Here is a 20,177-nt window from a genome sequence, read left to right as displayed (position 1 = left end):
AATCAAATTCAGATAGATGCCCCAAGTTATTTTAGCTTTTTCCCCAGTGAAGACCTAGGGAGTGATTGATGTTACAAGCCAGATGTTTTCACATGCACATGCACGCACACACACACACCCATCTTACTGTGTAACAAGTCTGTTATAGAAATGTGAACCACCTTTGCATTATTTAACGGAGCTGTATTCATTTCTTTGGAAAGCTTTAATTCCCATTTTGTTCCTACAGATAAGAAACAAGATGGAGCTATTGAGAATCGCAATAAAGGTAAATTCAGTCAAATAAAAGTACAGTTAGCTGGGTTTCATTATAACCAAAATAGATCTACTGTGTACTGTTTCTGTCAGAAATTAGGGTTCATGTGGCAGGGAACATGAACAGTATTTTCTTACCTTGGATTAACCTCTCTTCCTGCCAGAGCCTCAGTCATGCTGTCTCTACAAAGATTTTAATTATGATTTAACTAAGCTTTTATGGGTACTTCGCCACATAAGAATTTCAAATACTGCAATATACATGAAATGTTGTTTAATATATAGTAGAGGCATAAGAAGCAACATGCTATATGAAGTTTTGTTTGGGCAGTACTTGGGATTGGGCAGGGTTTGCTCATGCCGGGAAGCACTCTGTGAGGGAGCTACATTCCCATTGGTACATACGGTTGTACATGATGCTACATTTGTGATCATAAATTACCAGGAGTGATTTAAGGCTGCTTATTTCTTAACTTAAAGACCCTGTTGTTCTTAGGTCTCATTCTCATCACCTAGTATGATATTCTCACATCTGCTAGACTTAATGTCATTATTGTTTTATTGAAAAGTATAACATACACAAATTCACACACTCTCAGCTGGATTTTTATGCTACTTCTGTTGTCTGTATGAAATGGAATTTTAAGAATTGCTTCAAAATATTAATAGTGGTATGTCCCTTTAAAGAGCCTTAACATTATATTTGTTCTTAAATTTAGCAAAAGCACAGGATGGTGCAGCCATGGAAATGCAGCCATTGAAGAGTGAAGATGGTGGAGATGGTGATGAGAAAGACAAAAAGAAAGCAAATTTGCCAAAAAAGGAAAAATCTGTTTTACAAGGGAAACTAACAAAACTGGCTGTTCAGATTGGCAAAGCAGGTATGATACATAGAAGAAAACAAAGTGTTTTGTTTTTAAAATAAGCACATTCTTCACTTCAAAAATTATCTTTTAACACAGTGTAAGGAGTGTTAAAAATATTTTTATTATGATGTACCTGCTGTTTGAGTTACTACAGATATTCATAATACTATTGCAGTTTGGGGTATTATCTTTGTGTTAGATAAAGAGATTTGTCCTTTTGTCAGCTAGCTACTCATGGTCAGGTGAGAATTTGCTCATTTTATGAGGCCAGGCACCCTAAGTTTCTCTTGAATTTCTGCAGCAGTAAGAGAACAAAGGATTGCTGTGAGTTTATTCGGTGCAGATTATCCACTTATAAAGAGAAATTTTTTTAGATGTTTTGTTCACCATTTTACTGGCTAGCTATGAAGAATAACTATTTGTATTTTTGTAAACTTCACTAGAAGACAGACATCTGTTAATAGAACCACTCTTTAGAACAAAAAATCAGAGCATGCCCCCAGCATTATCACCTTTTTGAAAGAACACTGTGTGAGTAAGTCAGCATAATTATTGAAACCACTTAAATTGCTTCATTCTACCATTTCTAGGAGGATGTTTGAAGTTTTGGCTTCTAGCCTCAGCTCATTAATAAATATTTATTCAGAGTCAGTTGGAAATACAAGTATATGTGTGTGTGTGTTTTAAACACGGTATTTAATTGCAAGCTTTCCTACTTAACATATTCTCTGTCAGCATTAGGTAAATTACCTACTGAACATAAAGCACCAGCTTGTGATTACCTTTTGGTATTTTTTTGTTATTGCCTATTATTTTGTTTTAGCATTAGTAAAATGCAGAACATAAATTAATTCTGAGAATCATGAATACTTTGCTCCCGATTCTTTGTGTCAAAGCTATACCTAGAAGCAAAGAATTAATCTGACAATATCTAGCAATCAGGTTCAAAAACTTCTCAGAGAAATTAAAATAAACATGAGGGGCTAGGGATTTAGCTCAGCAGCACAAGCACTTGCCTTGCAAGATGAGGTTTGAGTTCCATCCCTGGTACCAGAAAAACCCAAACTATTAAACATGAGCCAGTTATAACAGTTTACAGTGGCTGATAAGTAATTGGCAATGGATGATGTCTGGAATACTTAAATAATTGCATTTCTTTCTTTTTTATCCTAAAAGGTCTGTTGATGTCTGCCATCACAGTTATCATCTTAGTATTATATTTTGTCATTGACACCTTCTGGGTTCAGAAGAGACCATGGCTTGCTGAGTGCACACCGATTTACATACAATATTTTGTAAAGTTCTTCATTATTGGGGTTACGGTTTTAGTGGTCGCAGTGCCAGAAGGTCTTCCACTCGCAGTTACTATTTCACTGGCCTATTCAGTCAAGGTTAGTAGGAGGTAGCTAAGTAGACATAATGTGTTGAAAACCTCAGCTGGTTTTTGAAGCATCCAGCTTAATCTTTCTTCCAAAGTGGTTTTGCGGGTAAAGCATTGTATTTAATGGGAGAATGGTGGTCTCATAAGTTTTAAAATGTTAATTAGCAGTTCTTCTTAAACAACAGTTGTTTACAGTGAGAAATATAATTCATCATAGTTTCTGCTCTAGCGTGCATATTTTCAGTGAAATATTTTACAGTCGATCTATTACAAGAATGTTTTTTGCTTATTATGTTTTCATTTAATATCTTTTGTTTAAAAAGTAAAAGGGTAAATGTTTCAAAGAAATAATAAGATGCATGGAAACCATCTACTCATCTTTTTTGATGTATTAAAATACTTAGAAATCATTAAACACATGTTTCAGAAACACTGGTCAGTCATTTTACCAATAGTATTGTAAGTTCATCTTGAAGTTATCAAAAACATTAACTTCTTACTCCATCAGAAATACATGAACAGATTGGTTTGTGTTCCTTGAGTGGAACATGAATGGGAACGTTCTGACTGATGTTAAATTTTTGTTACAGGTTTATTTAGCCCTAATGTTACCGGTTACTGTTTCTTTGGCTTCCGTGGTCTTTACAGATCCTGTAGTGTTTCACGAAATTTTACATTTTCTTTACTGTGGGCTTCATGCTTTTAATATTTAAATATTCAAGTCACAAATAATTTGGGAAGTCCATAGTTCTCTTCCCCAAGTTTATTTCTTCAAGGAACTGGTTTTTTATACTATCTTGCATGTTAATAGTAACAAGAAAAACAAAACTACTATTTGTAAAAGAGCTCTATATAGTTTTTCACCCATTCTACATATGTATCAAGAATTACTCATAAGGTGCTCTAAAATACTCTGTGAATACTTTTAATTTTTTAGAAATGATCTTTTTTAATTATAAATGGTAAAGTAGTAAGAAATAGTTTGATCTGAAAGATGAAAATATGTAATCTATTAGCATATGGAATAGATAAGAATGATCCGGTAACAGCTATGGTGTGTTAAAGTCTATTAAAGTTTAAAAAGAAAAAAAGAGAAGGAACTGCAGGATCTCAGGCTCTTTATTTTATCTGATAGAAGCTACTTTTTCCTTGAAAATTTATATAGGAATTTTATTTTCTACTTAATAAGAACTTGGTCCTTTATCTTACAGTATTGAAAGTGCAATTGTTCCTATAGTACACACAGTTACTCTTCTTAAAGGTCACTTGCTTGTGGAGGTACATAGTCAATAAAATTTTATATATAAGTGCAAGTGTTGGTATTTATTAGGTTGTTACTCAATAAAGTGATTCGAGCCACAGAAAAGTTAATACTCTTTAGCTTATTTGAATGTGTAAATATATTTCCAATATTTTAAATTAGTACTTTTACGTAAGGCAGGGAGTTTTAATTCTGATCAGATCCTTCTACTGTAAGCAGGTGATTGGTTCTGTATGTATCTTAACTCCAATTTTTATTGTTTTGTTTTGGTCACTGTAGAAAATGATGAAAGATAATAACTTAGTAAGGCATCTGGATGCTTGTGAAACCATGGGAAATGCTACAGCTATTTGTTCAGATAAGACAGGAACATTGACAATGAACAGAATGACAGTTGTTCAAGCTTACATAAATGAAAAGCATTACAAAAAGGTTCCTGAACCAGAAGCTATTCCACCAAATATTTTGTCCTATCTTGTGACAGGGATTTCTGTGAACTGTGCTTATACATCGAAAATATTGGTAAGCTTTCTTTAATAATTCATTAATGTTTAGCTGTGTAATGATTTGATTACATGTATTCCTTCAGATCTATCATTTCTATATATAAAGAACTGGTGTGTTATATTACTTAGAAGATGTCCATATAATGTATATGTTTTTAATACATTTTAATGTGTTATAGTAAGATCTGTAAGATATCCATGTAATGTATGTTTTTAATACATTTTAATATAGTAAAATCTGTTGATACACACATTCTGTTGTGTCTTTGAGTATTGTGTCTGTATATTTTGAGTTTCTTGTGGGTATAAAATCTAAAACTTTATAACTATAGCATATTCTTAATTGTAAATTTTTGTTAAGCTCATTTTATGAAACACGAGGCTGTGTAAGAAGTCAACTCTGACTTTTTTTTAGAGAAAACTTTAAAGCTAGGTATCAACTTAACATGTTTTGTGTGTGCTTGGTGTAGGCTCTGTGTGTTTTCTCAGTAATTCCTACCTATATGACCTTGTCTTTCAGGCCTCTCTGGAACTAGTAATTATGTACTTGTGCCAAAATATATTCACCTTTGCAAGTTTTACAAATCTTGTAAGAGAAAGCACAAAATTTGTTTGACTTTATATCTGGTTTTTTAATGCATGAAAGCCATGCAAGGCATTGCAAGTTGTTTAATTAGTGAAAACACACATGAATTGGATGGACTAGAATGTTAGGGGTCTTGATGCAGATCTGGATTTGCTTTTTACTAGCTAGAAGTCTAAGATGTCACATTGTTTACTAATAAAAGAGAGTAGATCTCTTTTTAATGCTGTTGGGATGGGTATATTTATTCAGACACTGCAAAGATACTGAAACTTTTTTTTTTTTTTGGTACCAGGGATCAAACTCATGACCTCATGCTTGCCAGGCAGGTGCTTGTGCCACTGAACTAAATCTTTGGCCTGAAACTTTTTAAAACTAAGGCAACAGTACTGTATAAAGCCATAAAAGTAGATTTGGTAAATTAGATTTTATTTTTAATTGTTGAATATAATAAAAGTTATTAAGATGAAGCTCTGCTGTGTATCAGAATCCAGCTATGAACTTAATACATCCTGTATCATTATTTTGGGGTGGTGAAGTCAAGTTCCCACAGCAGTTGCGTAGCTTGCCAGCAGGCCACACAGCTAATGACTGTACTGGAATTCGTGTCGTTCTTAGCCCTCGCTCTTTCCTCTGCCTTTGTTTTCTGTGTCATCTTTAAAATACTGGTATTAGTAGACATGTTCTCTCTATATATTTAGTTGTTTTAGGTGTCACTTTCCATTTCGTATTATAAACTTCCGTAGGGAAGCACCATAGTGTACTGGCTTCTAAAGTTTTTTTCTCTTACAGCCACCAGAGAAAGAGGGTGGATTACCTCGTCATGTTGGTAATAAAACTGAATGTGCCTTGTTGGGATTTCTTTTGGATTTAAAACGGGACTATCAGGATGTTAGAAATGAAATACCAGAAGAAGCACTATACAAAGTGTACACTTTCAATTCTGTTCGGAAGTCCATGAGTACTGTCCTGAAAAACTCAGACGGAAGCTATCGAATATTCAGCAAGGGTGCCTCGGAAATAATTCTGAAAAAGTAAGAGTAAAATACTTAGTTGAATAACCTGCTGACTATCACTGCTTCATTTACTGCCTTCTGTGTTGGTTTTGTGGTTTCTTTCCCTAAGTGTCAAGCATTTGATAGGACCGCAGAGCTTCTAAGTGTATTTTATGGTAGCCAAGTATTTGTCCATAGTGTTCTGCCATTTTCACGCTCAGTTGCTCTTACTTTTGGTCTTTTATATAGGAGAAACCCTAGTGCATTCAGTCTGGTAGACTTAAAGAGGTAAACTTTGATGTTTGGTTTTAGACACGTTGATTTCACGTAACATTCCCTTGACTGGGGATTCAGTGGCACAAGTGCCTGCTTGGCAAGCATGAGGTTGTGAGTTCAATCTTGGGTACGAAAAAACACAAAAAATAAAACATTCCCTTCATCAAAGTGAAGTTTACATAGTTATCGCCTACAGTGTGGTATTTAAGTATTTTTCTTTATTTTGTATAATAATCTTATTGTTTCTTTTACAGATCAATAACCTCAATTTTGACATTTCATGTTTACATATAAGTTTTCTTAATATTTTATCTATTATCATAGGTGTGGGAATTTTTGGTTTCTTTAATTCCAGTAGAGAATTACAAAATTCAAGAGCGATTTTGGAAAATTGGAGTACATTTCCAAAACACCATTTAAAATAGTTCTACTTTTAAAATTGTGTGTATGAGTTACCTTAAAGCACTTGTCAGATTATAGTCTTAACAGGTTTAAGAGACAATTATATAAATAAGTAACCGAAAAAGCAGCATATGAACAGTAAATGTAGAGTTAATGAAGTTGTACTGTTTAAGATGGGTTTTAGTACGAAGTGAGAAGATGAAAATAAAGGAAGCCACAACGGAGGGAAAAAACATGCAGGTCATTTTGTGGGAAACACCGAGGTGAAAAGCTAACCTGAGTGTTGGTAGGGTGGTGTGGGCCGCATAGAGCTTGTCTTCTGCAGAGCGTATGTGGCTGTTCTCAGAGCGAAAAGGCTAGAAATCTGGCTCGTTCCCTGTTGCTTGGTAGCAGATAAATGGTGAGGAGAAATTTTTTTTTTAATCAAACCAACTAGTGTTTGATTCTTTCTCTGCAACTAATCAGCTGTGAGAACTGAGGCAGATTTTTCCTTTATTTTCCATTTTCCTTCATTGAAAAACAGATGATAACCACCAGTTTAGCAAGAGTGAAATTATACATACAGATGTCAGCATGGAGCCTGATATATATATAGTAAATATACAGTAAGAGTTCCCACAGTCATGTTTATATTCTGGTTTAGAGACTTAAAATATTAGGCTGAGCAATTAAAAGTTAATTAGGCTTTATAGTACAGTGAAGTTTCTCTTTCATCAGGTAGTAAAATCTTCAAAGCCATGACTGAAAATAATTCTCATGTCAGGGTATGAGGTGGGTTGGGAAAAAATAATAAACTGGAGACAGACACCAGGGTAAAGGCTGTTGCTATAACAAAGCAAGCCAAAGAAGTGCTCGCAGGGAGAACAGAAAGGAGTAGCGTATGCAAGAGATTGCTTGGAATAAAAAGATACATAGGATTTAGGAGCTTAGGATATTTCCTGACTGTTGAGGAAATAGTTATTCAGGTGAAATTTTAGACATATGAAAGTGATTGAGATAATGTTGATATCCACATGGACAATGAGGTGACTTCCAGTCTCTAATGCATTAAGGTTAAGGACCTGGTACAACTTACCAGTAAAACTCCCATCAGTAATAGAAAGCTTTGAAAAACAATCAAAACAGGATGTGCATTTGGGAAGCACTTCCATGGAAGCGGGAGGAGGTGAAACCATCAAAGGAAAGGAGTATAGAGAGGCATTGTGATTTTACAACTTAAAGAAAAGGTTATAGTTCGTTTCACTGAAAATAAAACTATTCAGACATGACCTGTCTCACTTAATGCTAGGGTTGGTTGGGGGCTTCTTTGTTTTGCTTTTCTTCGATTGTTTTTTTGTCTGTTTGAGACAGTATCTCCCAATGCAGTTCAGACTGGCCTTGAATTCACTTTGTAGCCCAGGCTGGCCTTGAACTTGCAGAGATCCTCCTGCCTCAGCCTCCCAAGTGCTAGGATTACAGGTGTGAGCCACCATGCTCGGCTCATTTTTCTTTTGATGGTTAAAATAGCATAAGTGATGAAACAACCTCTCAGGTAAGGTTTTGAGTGAACTTGGACAGTTAAAAGAAATTTGTTGTTGTTTTGTTTGTTTCTGGAAACAGGGTCTCACTATGCAGTTCAGGCTAGTCTTGGACTCACTTTGTAGCCCAGGCTAGCCTTGAACTCTCAGTAATCCTCCTGCCTCAGCCTCCCAAATTCTGGGATGACAGGCATGTGCCACCATGTCAGGCTAGTGAAAAAAATTATTTTTGTGTTACATAAAATTAACATCTATTTCTTTACCAATAATGGCCAAGTATGTAGTTTATTCTCTGTTGCCTCTTGGAATTCTTTGTGAAAATTTAAAAGCTTATTCCAAAAGGGAAGGTTTGGAAAATGCAGTAACTGCTGAAACAGAGAACTGTCATCAAGATCAAGCGAAAACCATACCAACTAAAACTGATGTAAAGAAGTCAGGGAAAACTGAATCTGGTTTTAGTCTTTAAAAATGCAGCATGTAATTCTTGACATTCCAGATACAGATCCCATGATTTCTTGCCCTTCCTGTTCACTTAATTGGCATTAACCATTATTTTTGTTAATTATTGATATTTGGATTCAACGTTTCCTTTTAGGTGTTTCAAAATCTTGAGTGCTAATGGTGAGGCAAAAGTATTCAGACCAAGGGACCGTGATGATATTGTAAAAACTGTGATTGAACCGATGGCGTCAGAAGGCTTGAGAACCATATGTCTTGCATTCAGAGATTTTCCAGCAGGAGAACCAGAGCCGGAGTGGGATAATGAAAATGATATTGTCACCGGCCTCACATGCATTGCTGTTGTGGGGATTGAAGATCCTGTGAGACCTGAGGTGGTGAAACATTCTGTGTCTGCATGTGCAGAATCTGTTGAATAGTTAAGAGGACCTTGACAGTAACTAACCAGTTTCCTAGTAAACTTCCTAGTGTTTGTGATTTTAATTTTTTTATATATGAACCCAAAATGAGTGAAGTGTTTGCAATGTTTATAGTGCCTTTTAATGGTATTTAATTAGATTCTTTCTGAAATTCCGTGTGCTTCCAGTATCATAACCTAGCAGTGTCTTGAACTAGGTAGACTTTTAGATTGATACTTATTTTAAGTCAGTAATAAATGCCATTAAGTTAATGTTTTCAGGCTCTAGACTAGCACCGTCTAGTAGAGCTTTCTATGATGATGAAAGGATTGTGTGTCGCTTGGTGCTGTAGCTACTGGCCACACATGATGACTGAGTTCTCGAGCTGTCCTCCTACAATTGAAAAACAGGATTTTTGACTTCATTAAATTTAGCTGTCTGGTAGTGGCTGACTGTCATGCTGGGTGGTAAAGAGCTCTAAACTTTGCTTTTTTTTTTTTTTTTTTTTTTTTAAACCATTTTTTAAAATAGAGTAATCAATGAGTGCCATGTGGTACTAGAAACAAAGAGTTCAGAGATCTGGTCCCTGGCCTCAAAGACGTTACAGTCTTGGGTGAGAACAGACAAACATTATAGCCCATATTAGGATATTAGTACTTTGCTGGCTATATATCGATCATGTTATATGAGCAAGAGACATGAACTGTCAACCTTGTCTAGAGTTATAGTGTCTTTTTTGCTGAGTGTTAAAGGATCAGGAAGATACTAATTAAACCAAAAGAGAAAACTGTAAACTGTGACAAAGAAGCAACATAAATAAATACACAAATACAGAGAATGCTTTTGTTACTATGACTTCATGAACTGACTGACCTCTTACTATGTAGTAGTACCAAGCACTGTTTCAGGACCTGGAAACATATAGTAGTTATAACGGTGTATTGTAGAAGAAAACACCAAATAGGTAGTAAGATAAGATACATGGACAGTATGCCATGTGAGGAAAACAGTTCTGTGGTGATGTGACTGGCCCTGCTCTCACAGGCCTGCTGCTCCGAGTGTTGTGTGGGGTGGGGTACGCTGCAGGCAGCAGTGGGGACCTGAAGTCCGTTAGGGCTGTAAAGGGTACGAACAGTCGGAGTCCGTAAGGTAACTGAGAGACCACATAAGCTGAGATGAGATCTGATGGCTCTCGTAAAAAGCCAGATACATAAATAACTTCAAAAAGAGCATCCAAGCAAACAGCGAAAGGTGGAGGGACCCAAAGGTGAGAAAAAGTATCGAGCTGTTTTAAACATGCAGAGGAGGCCGGTGTAGCTGGGAGTGTAGGAGGAGGAGGTGGGTGAAATGCGCTGCAGCCTTGCTAGGCCTGAAGGCTTTTCAATTTTATTTCTAATGTTTAGTTTGGGAAATAACATGACTTAAATGATTAAGATTCTGTTTTGGGGTGGTGGGATTATGGCGTGAACGAGAGCCCTTAGCACTGCCACCCTCCTCAGGCGGGGTAGCATCTTGAGCACTGTGTAAGAGCAGTAATCGATGGAGAGAAGCAGAAGCAGGGAAGCAGTAAGACTGTGGTGGTCTCCTGGCAGTAGGGCTCATGGCGGGGCAGACATCGCTGGCAGGAAACGCGAAAGGGCTGATTTGGGCATAAACAGAGGCACTCCAGTAATGAGTTAGCTGGCCGTGGTAGACTGTTTTTGATACTGACAAGGTATCAGAGACAGCCAAATATGTGTGAGGTGGGCATTTGACTTAGGAGCCACAAAGAGTTCTCCTTAGTAACTATGAGACTGAAAGAGATCTAAGGAAATTGTGTACCTAGGGAAGAGGGCTGAAGGTTGAGACCTCACCACGACTTTAGGAGCCAGTCTCTAACTTAATTACTTTGATGAATGGTAGAGGATATTATCAGTGTCATAAGAAAATTTTTAAAAAAGTTTTTTGAAAGAGGAAGATAAATTTTGATGCAGTTTTGGAGTTTCAAATACTAGAAAGTCTTCAGTTAGATAATGTTGCTGGGATTTGGTCTCCAAGAAACCAAGAGTTTTCTTCGTTGACTTACAGCTTGAATCATAATATATTAAATTAGGATATCTACAGCTTTGTGTTTTAGAAAATGTAATTAATCTTTTATCATGTCCTTGAAATTCTGGTTGTTGAAGAGTTTTATTGTTTCTAAAATGTGTAAGTGGCAGTCTGTTTTTTCAGTATCTCAAAATGAGATACGAGTACTTTTATACTGAGACAATATAGTGTGAATGAAACAGCTTCCCTTGAGTAGTGGGTATTAGGGGTTGTGCAGTTTTAGTGTGTGGAATCTTGGTTAATTAAATACCTAGAACAAATTTAGTTTCACTGCTTATGCATAGGCACTTGAACAAGACCCAGATTTGTTTCAATTCCTGATAAGGAACAAGTGCAGGTGGTTTGTGATTGTAAGTTATAAATATTCGTTGGTAATGAATGCTTGCACCATTATTTTTAAATAGTTTTAGTGAAGTATAATTTACATATCAGACAGTGTGCCCATTTAAAGTTTATAGTCTAATGATTCTTAGTATGCTCAATTGTGCAGCAGTTGTGTAGCCATCACTGTAATTAGTGATCAGACATTTTCACCACCTGAAAAAGAAACTCCATAATCATTGGTAAACGTTGCCTGTTTCTCTCCCACCCTGCACTCCAGTCCCAGGCAGTCACTTGTCTACCCTCTGTCTCTTACTTACCTGGATTTTTAAAAACCTGTATTATTTTCATCACCTTATAACAGTATGTCCTTTGGTCCGCATCTCCTTTCTGTACTTCTCAAGCCTGTGATAACCACCGTTCTGTTCTGTCCTTCAGTACTGTTTGCCACGTAGTTGACGAGTTTCTCCCTTGTATTATTTCTCCCAGAGACTACCTAGTCAGTGACTTGTACAGTGATGTACAACTCAAAGATACCATTTTATCTTAAATGAGATACCAGGAGATATTTTTCCTTTATATTGCTGACTAATAGTTTCAAAATCAGACTGATTTTTAAAAAAAGAATCTTGAGTGGGCTCTGTCCTTCAGCATTCAGTAAAAACGAATTTGAATGATTGCTTGCAGTTTCCTTCCCGCCAGCAATCTAGATGAGGAAAAGTTGACATAAATATTTTAACTGTGTAAATCTTTAAAGTTACACATGCATATGTAACTTAGTAATTAAATTGTATACATGTTTTAAGAAATTAAACCTCATGTTTTCTTCCCTAGATTTGTTTCCCTTTTGGAAAGATGCCCCTTTGATGACTGTTTCTCCAAAGTTTTGTAGTTCAGTAACTCAGTTAATATTGGGCTATGGTTATGTGTCAGGCACTCATTTGTTAAACAAATGAAAAAATTGTACTAGATGTTGATACTGCAAAGATAAGGATCCTACCTTAGAGAAATCTATTAACTTGCAGAGGACTCAGGTGAACAGTATCTAAAATATAATGAACAGTAATAAAGATATGATACGAAATGGTAAGGTAAAGACATAATTTTGTCTAGATAGGTAGGCCAAGGAGGCTCCAGAGAGTTTATGTTCAATCTGGATTTAGAAGTCACAAGCAGGCAGCCTGTAGACTTGAGGGGTGGTGTGTGTGAGTGCACGTGCGTGTGTGTAACATTAAGATTTGAAAGATCACATACAAATTAAGAATTTCTTTTTTATTTTGAAATCTTAAGTTTTGTTAACATGGGTTCTCATTCCCCCTGATAAATAGATTAGAACTGAGTAATTCTTTGCATTAAATATTTATCTTGGGTTTGGCATTTGTAGCATGTTTATCTCCTTTATTACCTGCATGGCTCTATGGCCATTTAAATTTATAATCTCTGCTCTAGTAGAATCAGTGTAGAATTTCTAGTTAAAGAAGAAAAAGGATTTTGTGGATCAAACAAAGTATAATAGTAGAGACACAAAATTAATTATGTAAACTGTTCATCTACCAGCTTGTAACAGAGAAAAGTATTCTGAGGCTGAACTGTGATAGTCTGCTGTACCAACTTTGTGGTTCATGTGTAACAGCTGAGGAATCATCATGTATTTTTAAGAAAGTGTATTGGTGTATTAATAAAAGAACTCTACCATAAAGTGTATCAGATGCTTTAAAGAAGGAACAACATAAAGGCAGGGATACCAGTTTAAAAGCCATTGCAGTAGCCCAGGCAGTAAGCAGGGACATGGCACAGGGGAAGTCTGAGGTCGAATCCGTAGGAGCCCTGAAAGATGTGTGGAGGAAGAACGAACGGGAGCTCCAGCTGCCTCCTAGGTTTCTGTGAAGTGTCTGATGGTCTCCTTTTTAGACCAGCAAAAGATGGCACTTTTCAAGTGGAAAACTATCACAGTGAGATGAGGGAAAGACATAGATGTAAAAATCGTTAAGACATAGATGGTGCAGGACAGATGAGTTACACTTTCAAAGAGTTGCAGTGAGAGGAGCAAAAAATACTCATAACTCTGAAGAACATCAGCATTTGGGGCCAGGGATAAAGCTCAGCAACACAGCACCTGCCTGGCAAGCGTGAGGCTGTGAGTTCAGTTCCCCGTACCAAAAACTAAAGAAATAAAAGGAACACCAGTGTTTTCCTGTGGTGGGATCCTAGCGGTGAAACTAGAAAGGGAGAAAGCCATATAGAAAACAATTGCCTGATGGAATGCCAGGGAGAAACAGTGATTTAAAAATCCTCAGGAAGTAAGTAGCACAAACAAAACAAGTAAGCTGGTAACTGAAAATGAAGCCCGAACAAAGATTCTGGCAGTGTAATAGGAAAGAAGAGATTATTGGGGTAATTCAAAAAATACTGAGTATCTTGAGATGAAATTAAAGTTACCATTAGTTGTGAGGCCATGAAGTAATGCATGTTTGTTCAGAGGAATGTTTTCTTTGGAAATACTAATTTTTTTGTTGTAACGTGATTTTTTTTTCCACATGCAAACCAGGTACCAGATGCAATAAAGAAATGTCAGAGGGCTGGAATTACTGTACGGATGGTCACTGGTGATAATATTAATACTGCCCGGGCTATTGCTACCAAGTGTGGTATTTTACATCCTGGGGAAGATTTTCTGTGCCTAGAAGGTAAAGATTTTAACAGAAGAATACGAAATGAAAAAGGAGAGGTATGGATATTTGTTTTGATTTTTAATTAAAGTTTTTAGTATGTTAGGAGTTTTCTTCAACAAATACACACTGAATAGGCACTGTGTTGTAGGTACCTTCCATGAATAAATGCATTCCATACTTTCTATCTCAGAAACCAAGCATTCTAAGAGATAAAAGCAACTGACAGTAAAGAAATTTGCCATAAAGGGAATGTGCATATCTTATTAAAATGCTTTATGAAAGTAATTGCTGTGCCTCTAGGCCAGCCAATTCCACAAGTACCTGCTATTGTAAGAGGGATGAATTTGGAAAGGCTGATATGGTTCAGGCTTGCAGAACTATTAAACCTTTTTATTTCCATAAGCAGCATATTTTTAAAAATTAATTCAGTCATACAGTGATGCCTCTGGCAGTATTTCTCAACTGTGAGCATCCCTGAGAGTCACCTGGGGAGCTGCTTAGCAATCAGATTGCTAGGGCCCGCCCTAGATGTGTGATCAGATAACGCTGGGCCTTGCCCAATGATGGACATTTCTGACGAGTTCCCAGGAGCTTCTGATGCTGTTGCTCTGTTGAATACGTTTGAGAACCACTGATACGAATGATTGATGACTAATTTGGAATTATGGAATTAGACTTCAGCACATTTTAACTTTGATAAAAATTTATAGATTGAACAAGAGCGGATAGACAAAATTTGGCCAAAGCTTCGAGTACTTGCAAGATCATCTCCTACTGACAAGCACACACTCGTTAAAGGTAAGTAGATGTTTTAGTTATTTCACAGTGTCTTCATGTGGAAGTGTGTTTGTTTCCTATAATAGTAACAGATACTGAATATTAGATTGGATCAAAGATGCAGTCTTTTCTAATAAATTCTAAATATAGCTTGGCTGAATTGTGTTAATATCTTGAGTGATACAAACAGCACACTGTTCCTAATGTTATCTTTGCCCAATATTAAACAGTTTCCATTCTGTTTGTTTTATTATATGCATTTTTTAACCTTGAATCTATAAAAGTGATTTTTTGGGGTAGTCTGTAGAAATCCTTATTAAGTTAAAAAAAAAATTTACAGCACAAGTATTTACTTTTATTTAAGGTATAATTGACAGCACAGTCTCAGAACAACGCCAGGTTGTAGCTGTAACTGGTGATGGTACAAATGATGGCCCAGCACTAAAGAAAGCAGATGTTGGATTTGCAATGGTAGGAACTTACTTATTTAAATATTCGATGCAATTTGGTAGCTGTGTGATTGTTGGCCACATCTTTGCTGATTTTTAAACACTATTAAGATTAGTTTCAGTACACATACATTGATTTATAAGTTTGATTTAGTTTATTTACTAGCATGTATTGATGTCATGAAATGTGGCTAAATAATGATTTCGTTGGACAGTTGTAATAATATACTTTTACTTTGTACTCTGTAAAATACTTAAATGTCTGTTCTCTCATCCAAACCTTTTAACAACCTTCTTATGGAGAACACAGGCTTGAAAACAGTACCATGTACTTCAGTTAAAATATACTTGTACAAATACTGCCAAATAAAAACATTTCATATTATTAGTATGTATTAATTTTTAAAGAAGAGAAGAGGCCGAGCATGGTAGTGCACACTTGTAATCCTAGTACTCGGGAGGCTGAGGTAGGAGTTTGAGGCTAGTCTGGGTTACAGAGTTGAGTTCAAGGCCAATCTGAACCCTGACCTTTCTCATATTTAATAGGCAGCTATGTTACAATAAATCTTTAAAAACTTGTGAAGAGTTGCTGAAGAGGGACAAGGAATAATTAAGTGCTCTGCCTTGTATTCCAGGCAAACAGGATCATTCTCTTTTAGGAACAAAGAATTCATGCTGCACTTGAATATTTAGCAGAATTTGTATTGACACTTTCATCAGAAAGGTAGTTAAGTAGAATTCATTTTAACAAAGAAAGCTTTCTTATAACTTGAGTATATGACAAATAGACTTTTAAATAAATATAGGTAAATAGAGGCATGCAGTGAAAAATACAGTACAATGACTATTTTTTTTTAAGCTTTAAAGGTTTTAGGAGTAATTGTACTACTATTTTTTAAAATGATAACTCATCAAAAAATTCATTTCAAAGATAGCAAGAGAATGGCTGATAAAGTAAAATGTTGGGACACACACATGCATGTACCGTGCTCCTCTAAGAAGCTCATTCAATTTTTTTGTATCTGAAATTTTCCCAGACCCAACTATAGAACTATTTTGGTTTGAATACCAATCAGTACATTAGTTACCTTTTAAAATAAGGATTTTAAACAGGAGATAGTAAGATTCCCATTTATAAATTACAAGGAATGGTTAGTCAGGAAAACTTGTTCCACTTAGGTGTGTTAAATATGCTAAAGATAATGTATGACAGGAACCGAGAGAAACTGCGATATTTAAGCTGTGTGTCCGATTTATTTCACTGAACATTGTGGTCTTCTGCTAGCTGGTACTGCAAAGTCCTGAACTTCAGAAGGGTTCCGCAGAACCAAACAAAAGACTGCTTCTCTTTTTTTTTTTTTTTTTTTTTTGGTACTGGGAATTGAACTCATGACCTAGTGCTTGCCATACAGGCGCTTATGCTGCTGAGCTAAATCCCCAGCCCAAGACTGCTTCTCTACCATTGACTTGGGATGCAGCTTTTGTGGGTCTGTGGAGTTACCTATCTTTTGGTTACTTGCTTGTCAGCATTTTAAGTTTGTCTTGGAAAATACCCTTTACTCTAATTTGGTCTTTATGAAATCTTTTTCATGTATTTTCATTTTGGGACTTTGGATGGAAATTGAGTAATGTCTTTGTTCACTCTTCTATTTTTGATCCCACTTGTACTTTTAAGTTACTTTTTGCCTGATTGTCCTAAACAGACTGTCTTTTTCAGTGACATCCTAAAATAACTGTGTTATCTTCCTTTAGTATAAATTGTCACTGTTTTCAGTGTAAGTTTTTATTTATTGTATGTTGTTCTTTTGAGTATGTAGAAGTTACATTTTAAATATTTAGTCTGATTCATAATTTTTCCACAGGGTATTGCTGGAACTGATGTAGCTAAAGAAGCATCTGATATTATTCTCACAGATGACAACTTTACAAGTATTGTTAAAGCAGTTATGTGGGGACGAAATGTCTATGACAGCATCTCAAAATTTCTGCAGTTCCAACTTACTGTAAATGTCGTAGCAGTGATTGTTGCTTTCACAGGCGCTTGTATTACTCAAGTAAGTGAAGATTTGTTTATTAAAATGTGTTTATTTTAAAGCAAAAATGTCTATAATTTACCTTTGTAATATACCTAGGTATTTAAGATGAAACAGTATTTTAGTTAATTAACAGAAAAACATAACCAGTTTTATTCTGTTGCTTAAGTTTTAAAATGTTTAAGGCATCCCGAGAATTGCTGGGTCCCTGCATAGTTGTGAGTGTCCATTAGGAAACATATCTTTTCTAGGATTCACCGCTTAAGGCTGTGCAGATGCTGTGGGTAAACCTTATAATGGACACACTCGCTTCCCTGGCTCTGGCAACGGAACCACCCACTGAGTCTCTCTTGCTTCGGAAACCGTATGGTAGAAATAAGCCTCTCATCTCACGCACAATGATGAAGAATATTTTGGGTCATGCTTTCTATCAACTCGTAGTAGTTTTTACACTCTTATTTGCTGGTAAGAATTCACTGTCTAATAAAGATTTAGTTGATTCTGTTGAAATTGAATGCCATTCAGATATGCTCTGGGGTCACAAATATTTTAGAGCCTAAGTTCTGTGCTTGACTCCTCATCTCTCACAGTGGGTGCTTAGTAAATTCTGGGAGGGCAGTGTGATAAATGGGGTGGGGAAGAGTGTCTTGACTTCTTAGCTGTGCCACTGATGTTTTGTATGTCACCATAGTTTGAGGGCGTTCATCTATAAAACAAGAGAGTTGGATTAGATAGTACCAGCTCTTTTGCATCACTTTTTGTGCTGTTATTCCAGATCAAATAAAGGCTACCTAGGTTTTATTACTGTATGTTTCCTTGAAATACTAAAATTTATTTTGTGTGTTAGTTAAAAAATAATAATGTTTCATTCTTTCAGGAGAAAAATTTTTTGATATTGACAGTGGAAGAAATGCTCCTCTGCACGCACCTCCTTCCGAGCACTATACTATTGTTTTCAATACCTTTGTGCTGATGCAGCTGTTCAATGAAATCAATGCCCGGAAAATCCATGGCGAGAGAAATGTTTTTGAAGGAATCTTTAATAATGCCATCTTCTGTTCAATTGTTTTAGGCACTTTTGTGGTTCAGGTGGGTAATAGAAGACAGGGACTTGTTCCAGAGAAAGTAGGTAGCTGTAGAAGGAAAGAGACTTCTGTTTTTTACCCTCATGATGTCTTTAGGTTCCTATTGATCTAAGGTATATCTTAAAGAATATGGAGACTTGGTCTCTTGATTTTAGAAGTCAGTGCCATAATTAACAAAACAATTTTATTTCTTTAAATATGAAAATTATTTTTTATGAAACTAAATCATCCATTCACATAATCTTTTTTTTTTTTTTTTGCTTCTAGCACCTTAACACTTTTCACATCTTCTATACCAACAAAAGATACTTTAAATTTTTAAACACTAGGAATACTTGTATAAATAAATATTGAACCTTTTCACCCTCATTATTTTCTTGGTTTGCAAAAGAAAATTCTGTGAGTTTTTTATCTTTATGAGTAGCATCAAATCATTTAGTATGCAGTCTTGACTTTTAAGAAGTAGAATTAACAAATACAGTGCAAAGAATGGAATTTGTTACTTTAAAAAAGTTTTAAAATGTTAACCACTGTTATTTATCAAAATTAGTCTTTTTAATTTCCATTTGGTAGCTACTTCACTGCCAGTGAAGAGAGGTTTGTCAAAGAAGAGGGTGCATATTTTTGTCACGTAATTGTTAATACTTTTGTGTACAGTATTTTACAACATTTAGAGTAATGAGAGAAGTATAAGGTACTATATTATCAATTATTCATATACATCACTGGATTTTCCTCTGTGTAAGGGAAATCCAACTCCTAAGGCTAAACCTGGTTGGTCCATATTTCATAGAACTTCACAAGTTGATTCCCATTCATAATTACTCCAGCATCTAAATATTAACAGGGAATGAATAGGTATGTAGACGGGAAGGGGTTGAATGCTTTATCCATTTCTCTGTACGTAACATTCAGTCTTGGCCAAAAGTATACTATCTTTTGTGGAAGTCATAAATTATTCAAATAATGAAACAAACTACAGGAGAATATAGTATGATTGGGGCTAAATTGTATTAAACTATTAATCTTGATCATGATTATTTTAATTTAGAAAGCATAACTTAAACATGAATACATGCATTTGAAAGTTTGGGCAAAGAGTTAACTTTGTATTTCAGTTGTCTTATTTTCAGCTGAGAGTTAACATAGTGGTCATATTAAGAATGTGAATTTTAAAATTCAAAAGATTTAAATAAATTTACTTTTCCTTATTCCTCCAGATCATAATTGTGCAGTTTGGTGGAAAGCCTTTCAGCTGTTCAGAGCTTTCAGTAGAACAATGGCTGTGGTCAATATTCCTAGGAATGGGGACGTTACTGTGGGGCCAGGTAACAGTCTCATCATTTCTCCTCAAAACCCAATGTGATTTCTTTGAAAATTTCTAGTGTGTATTTTCTTTACATAGTTCTGTTACTTGATTCTGAATAATGTGTCAAAAGGAATTTGGAAAAGTGTGTGTGTGTGTGTGTGTGTGTGTAATTGTACTAGGTATAACTTTCAGTATAACAAAATTTTATAGAAATGTTGCAGCACTTCAAGTGATAGTTTTACAGTTAGTTGGGATACTGAATACCTTTTATTCTATTTTTACATTTTTAGAATAAAATAAAAATAATGATATTTAGAATGTAGGACCACTAAATGGCGTTTTAGAGTGTTGGACTGAGTATCTTAATGTATTAATAAAATACAATGCCTGAAGGATGAGGTACTGCTCATCTTTAGTCTGTACTTGCAAGTGCATGTCATTCTTTTTTAAAGATGAATCGTAATGACTTGTATGTCTGTTGTAAGCTTGTTGTCATTACTATAAAACTTAACTGATAGAGAATCTATATTGCTCTCCTCAATGC

General features: G+C 35.5%; 1 protein-coding gene across 4 annotated transcripts in view; it reads left to right on the top strand.

The window, feature by feature from the left end:
- The window catches only part of Atp2b1 (ATPase plasma membrane Ca2+ transporting 1), a 111,372-nt gene that overhangs the window by 79,816 nt on the left and 11,379 nt on the right, over window positions 1-20,177 (top strand). For all 4 annotated transcript variants that reach the window (XM_063255284.1, XM_063255283.1, XM_013159226.3 and 1 more), the window contains exons 7-19: window positions 230-268; window positions 975-1,136; window positions 2,298-2,512; window positions 4,043-4,285; window positions 5,645-5,886; window positions 8,638-8,875; window positions 13,857-14,036; window positions 14,691-14,778; window positions 15,122-15,228; window positions 17,069-17,260; window positions 17,491-17,704; window positions 18,117-18,328; window positions 19,545-19,652. In XM_063255284.1, coding sequence (XP_063111354.1) covers window positions 230-268; window positions 975-1,136; window positions 2,298-2,512; window positions 4,043-4,285; window positions 5,645-5,886; window positions 8,638-8,875; window positions 13,857-14,036; window positions 14,691-14,778; window positions 15,122-15,228; window positions 17,069-17,260; window positions 17,491-17,704; window positions 18,117-18,328; window positions 19,545-19,652 — 2,240 coding nt within the window. The remainder of the gene's footprint in view (window positions 1-229; window positions 269-974; window positions 1,137-2,297; window positions 2,513-4,042; window positions 4,286-5,644; window positions 5,887-8,637; window positions 8,876-13,856; window positions 14,037-14,690; window positions 14,779-15,121; window positions 15,229-17,068; window positions 17,261-17,490; window positions 17,705-18,116; window positions 18,329-19,544; window positions 19,653-20,177) is intronic.

Source organism: Cavia porcellus, unplaced genomic scaffold (genome assembly GCF_034190915.1).
Source record: "Cavia porcellus strain 051 isolate PalLab524CR breed Dunkin Hartley unplaced genomic scaffold, mCavPor4.1 scaffold_8, whole genome shotgun sequence".
Taxonomy (NCBI): Eukaryota; Metazoa; Chordata; class Mammalia; order Rodentia; family Caviidae; genus Cavia; species Cavia porcellus.
This window is presented reverse-complemented; position numbering and strand designations above follow the sequence as displayed.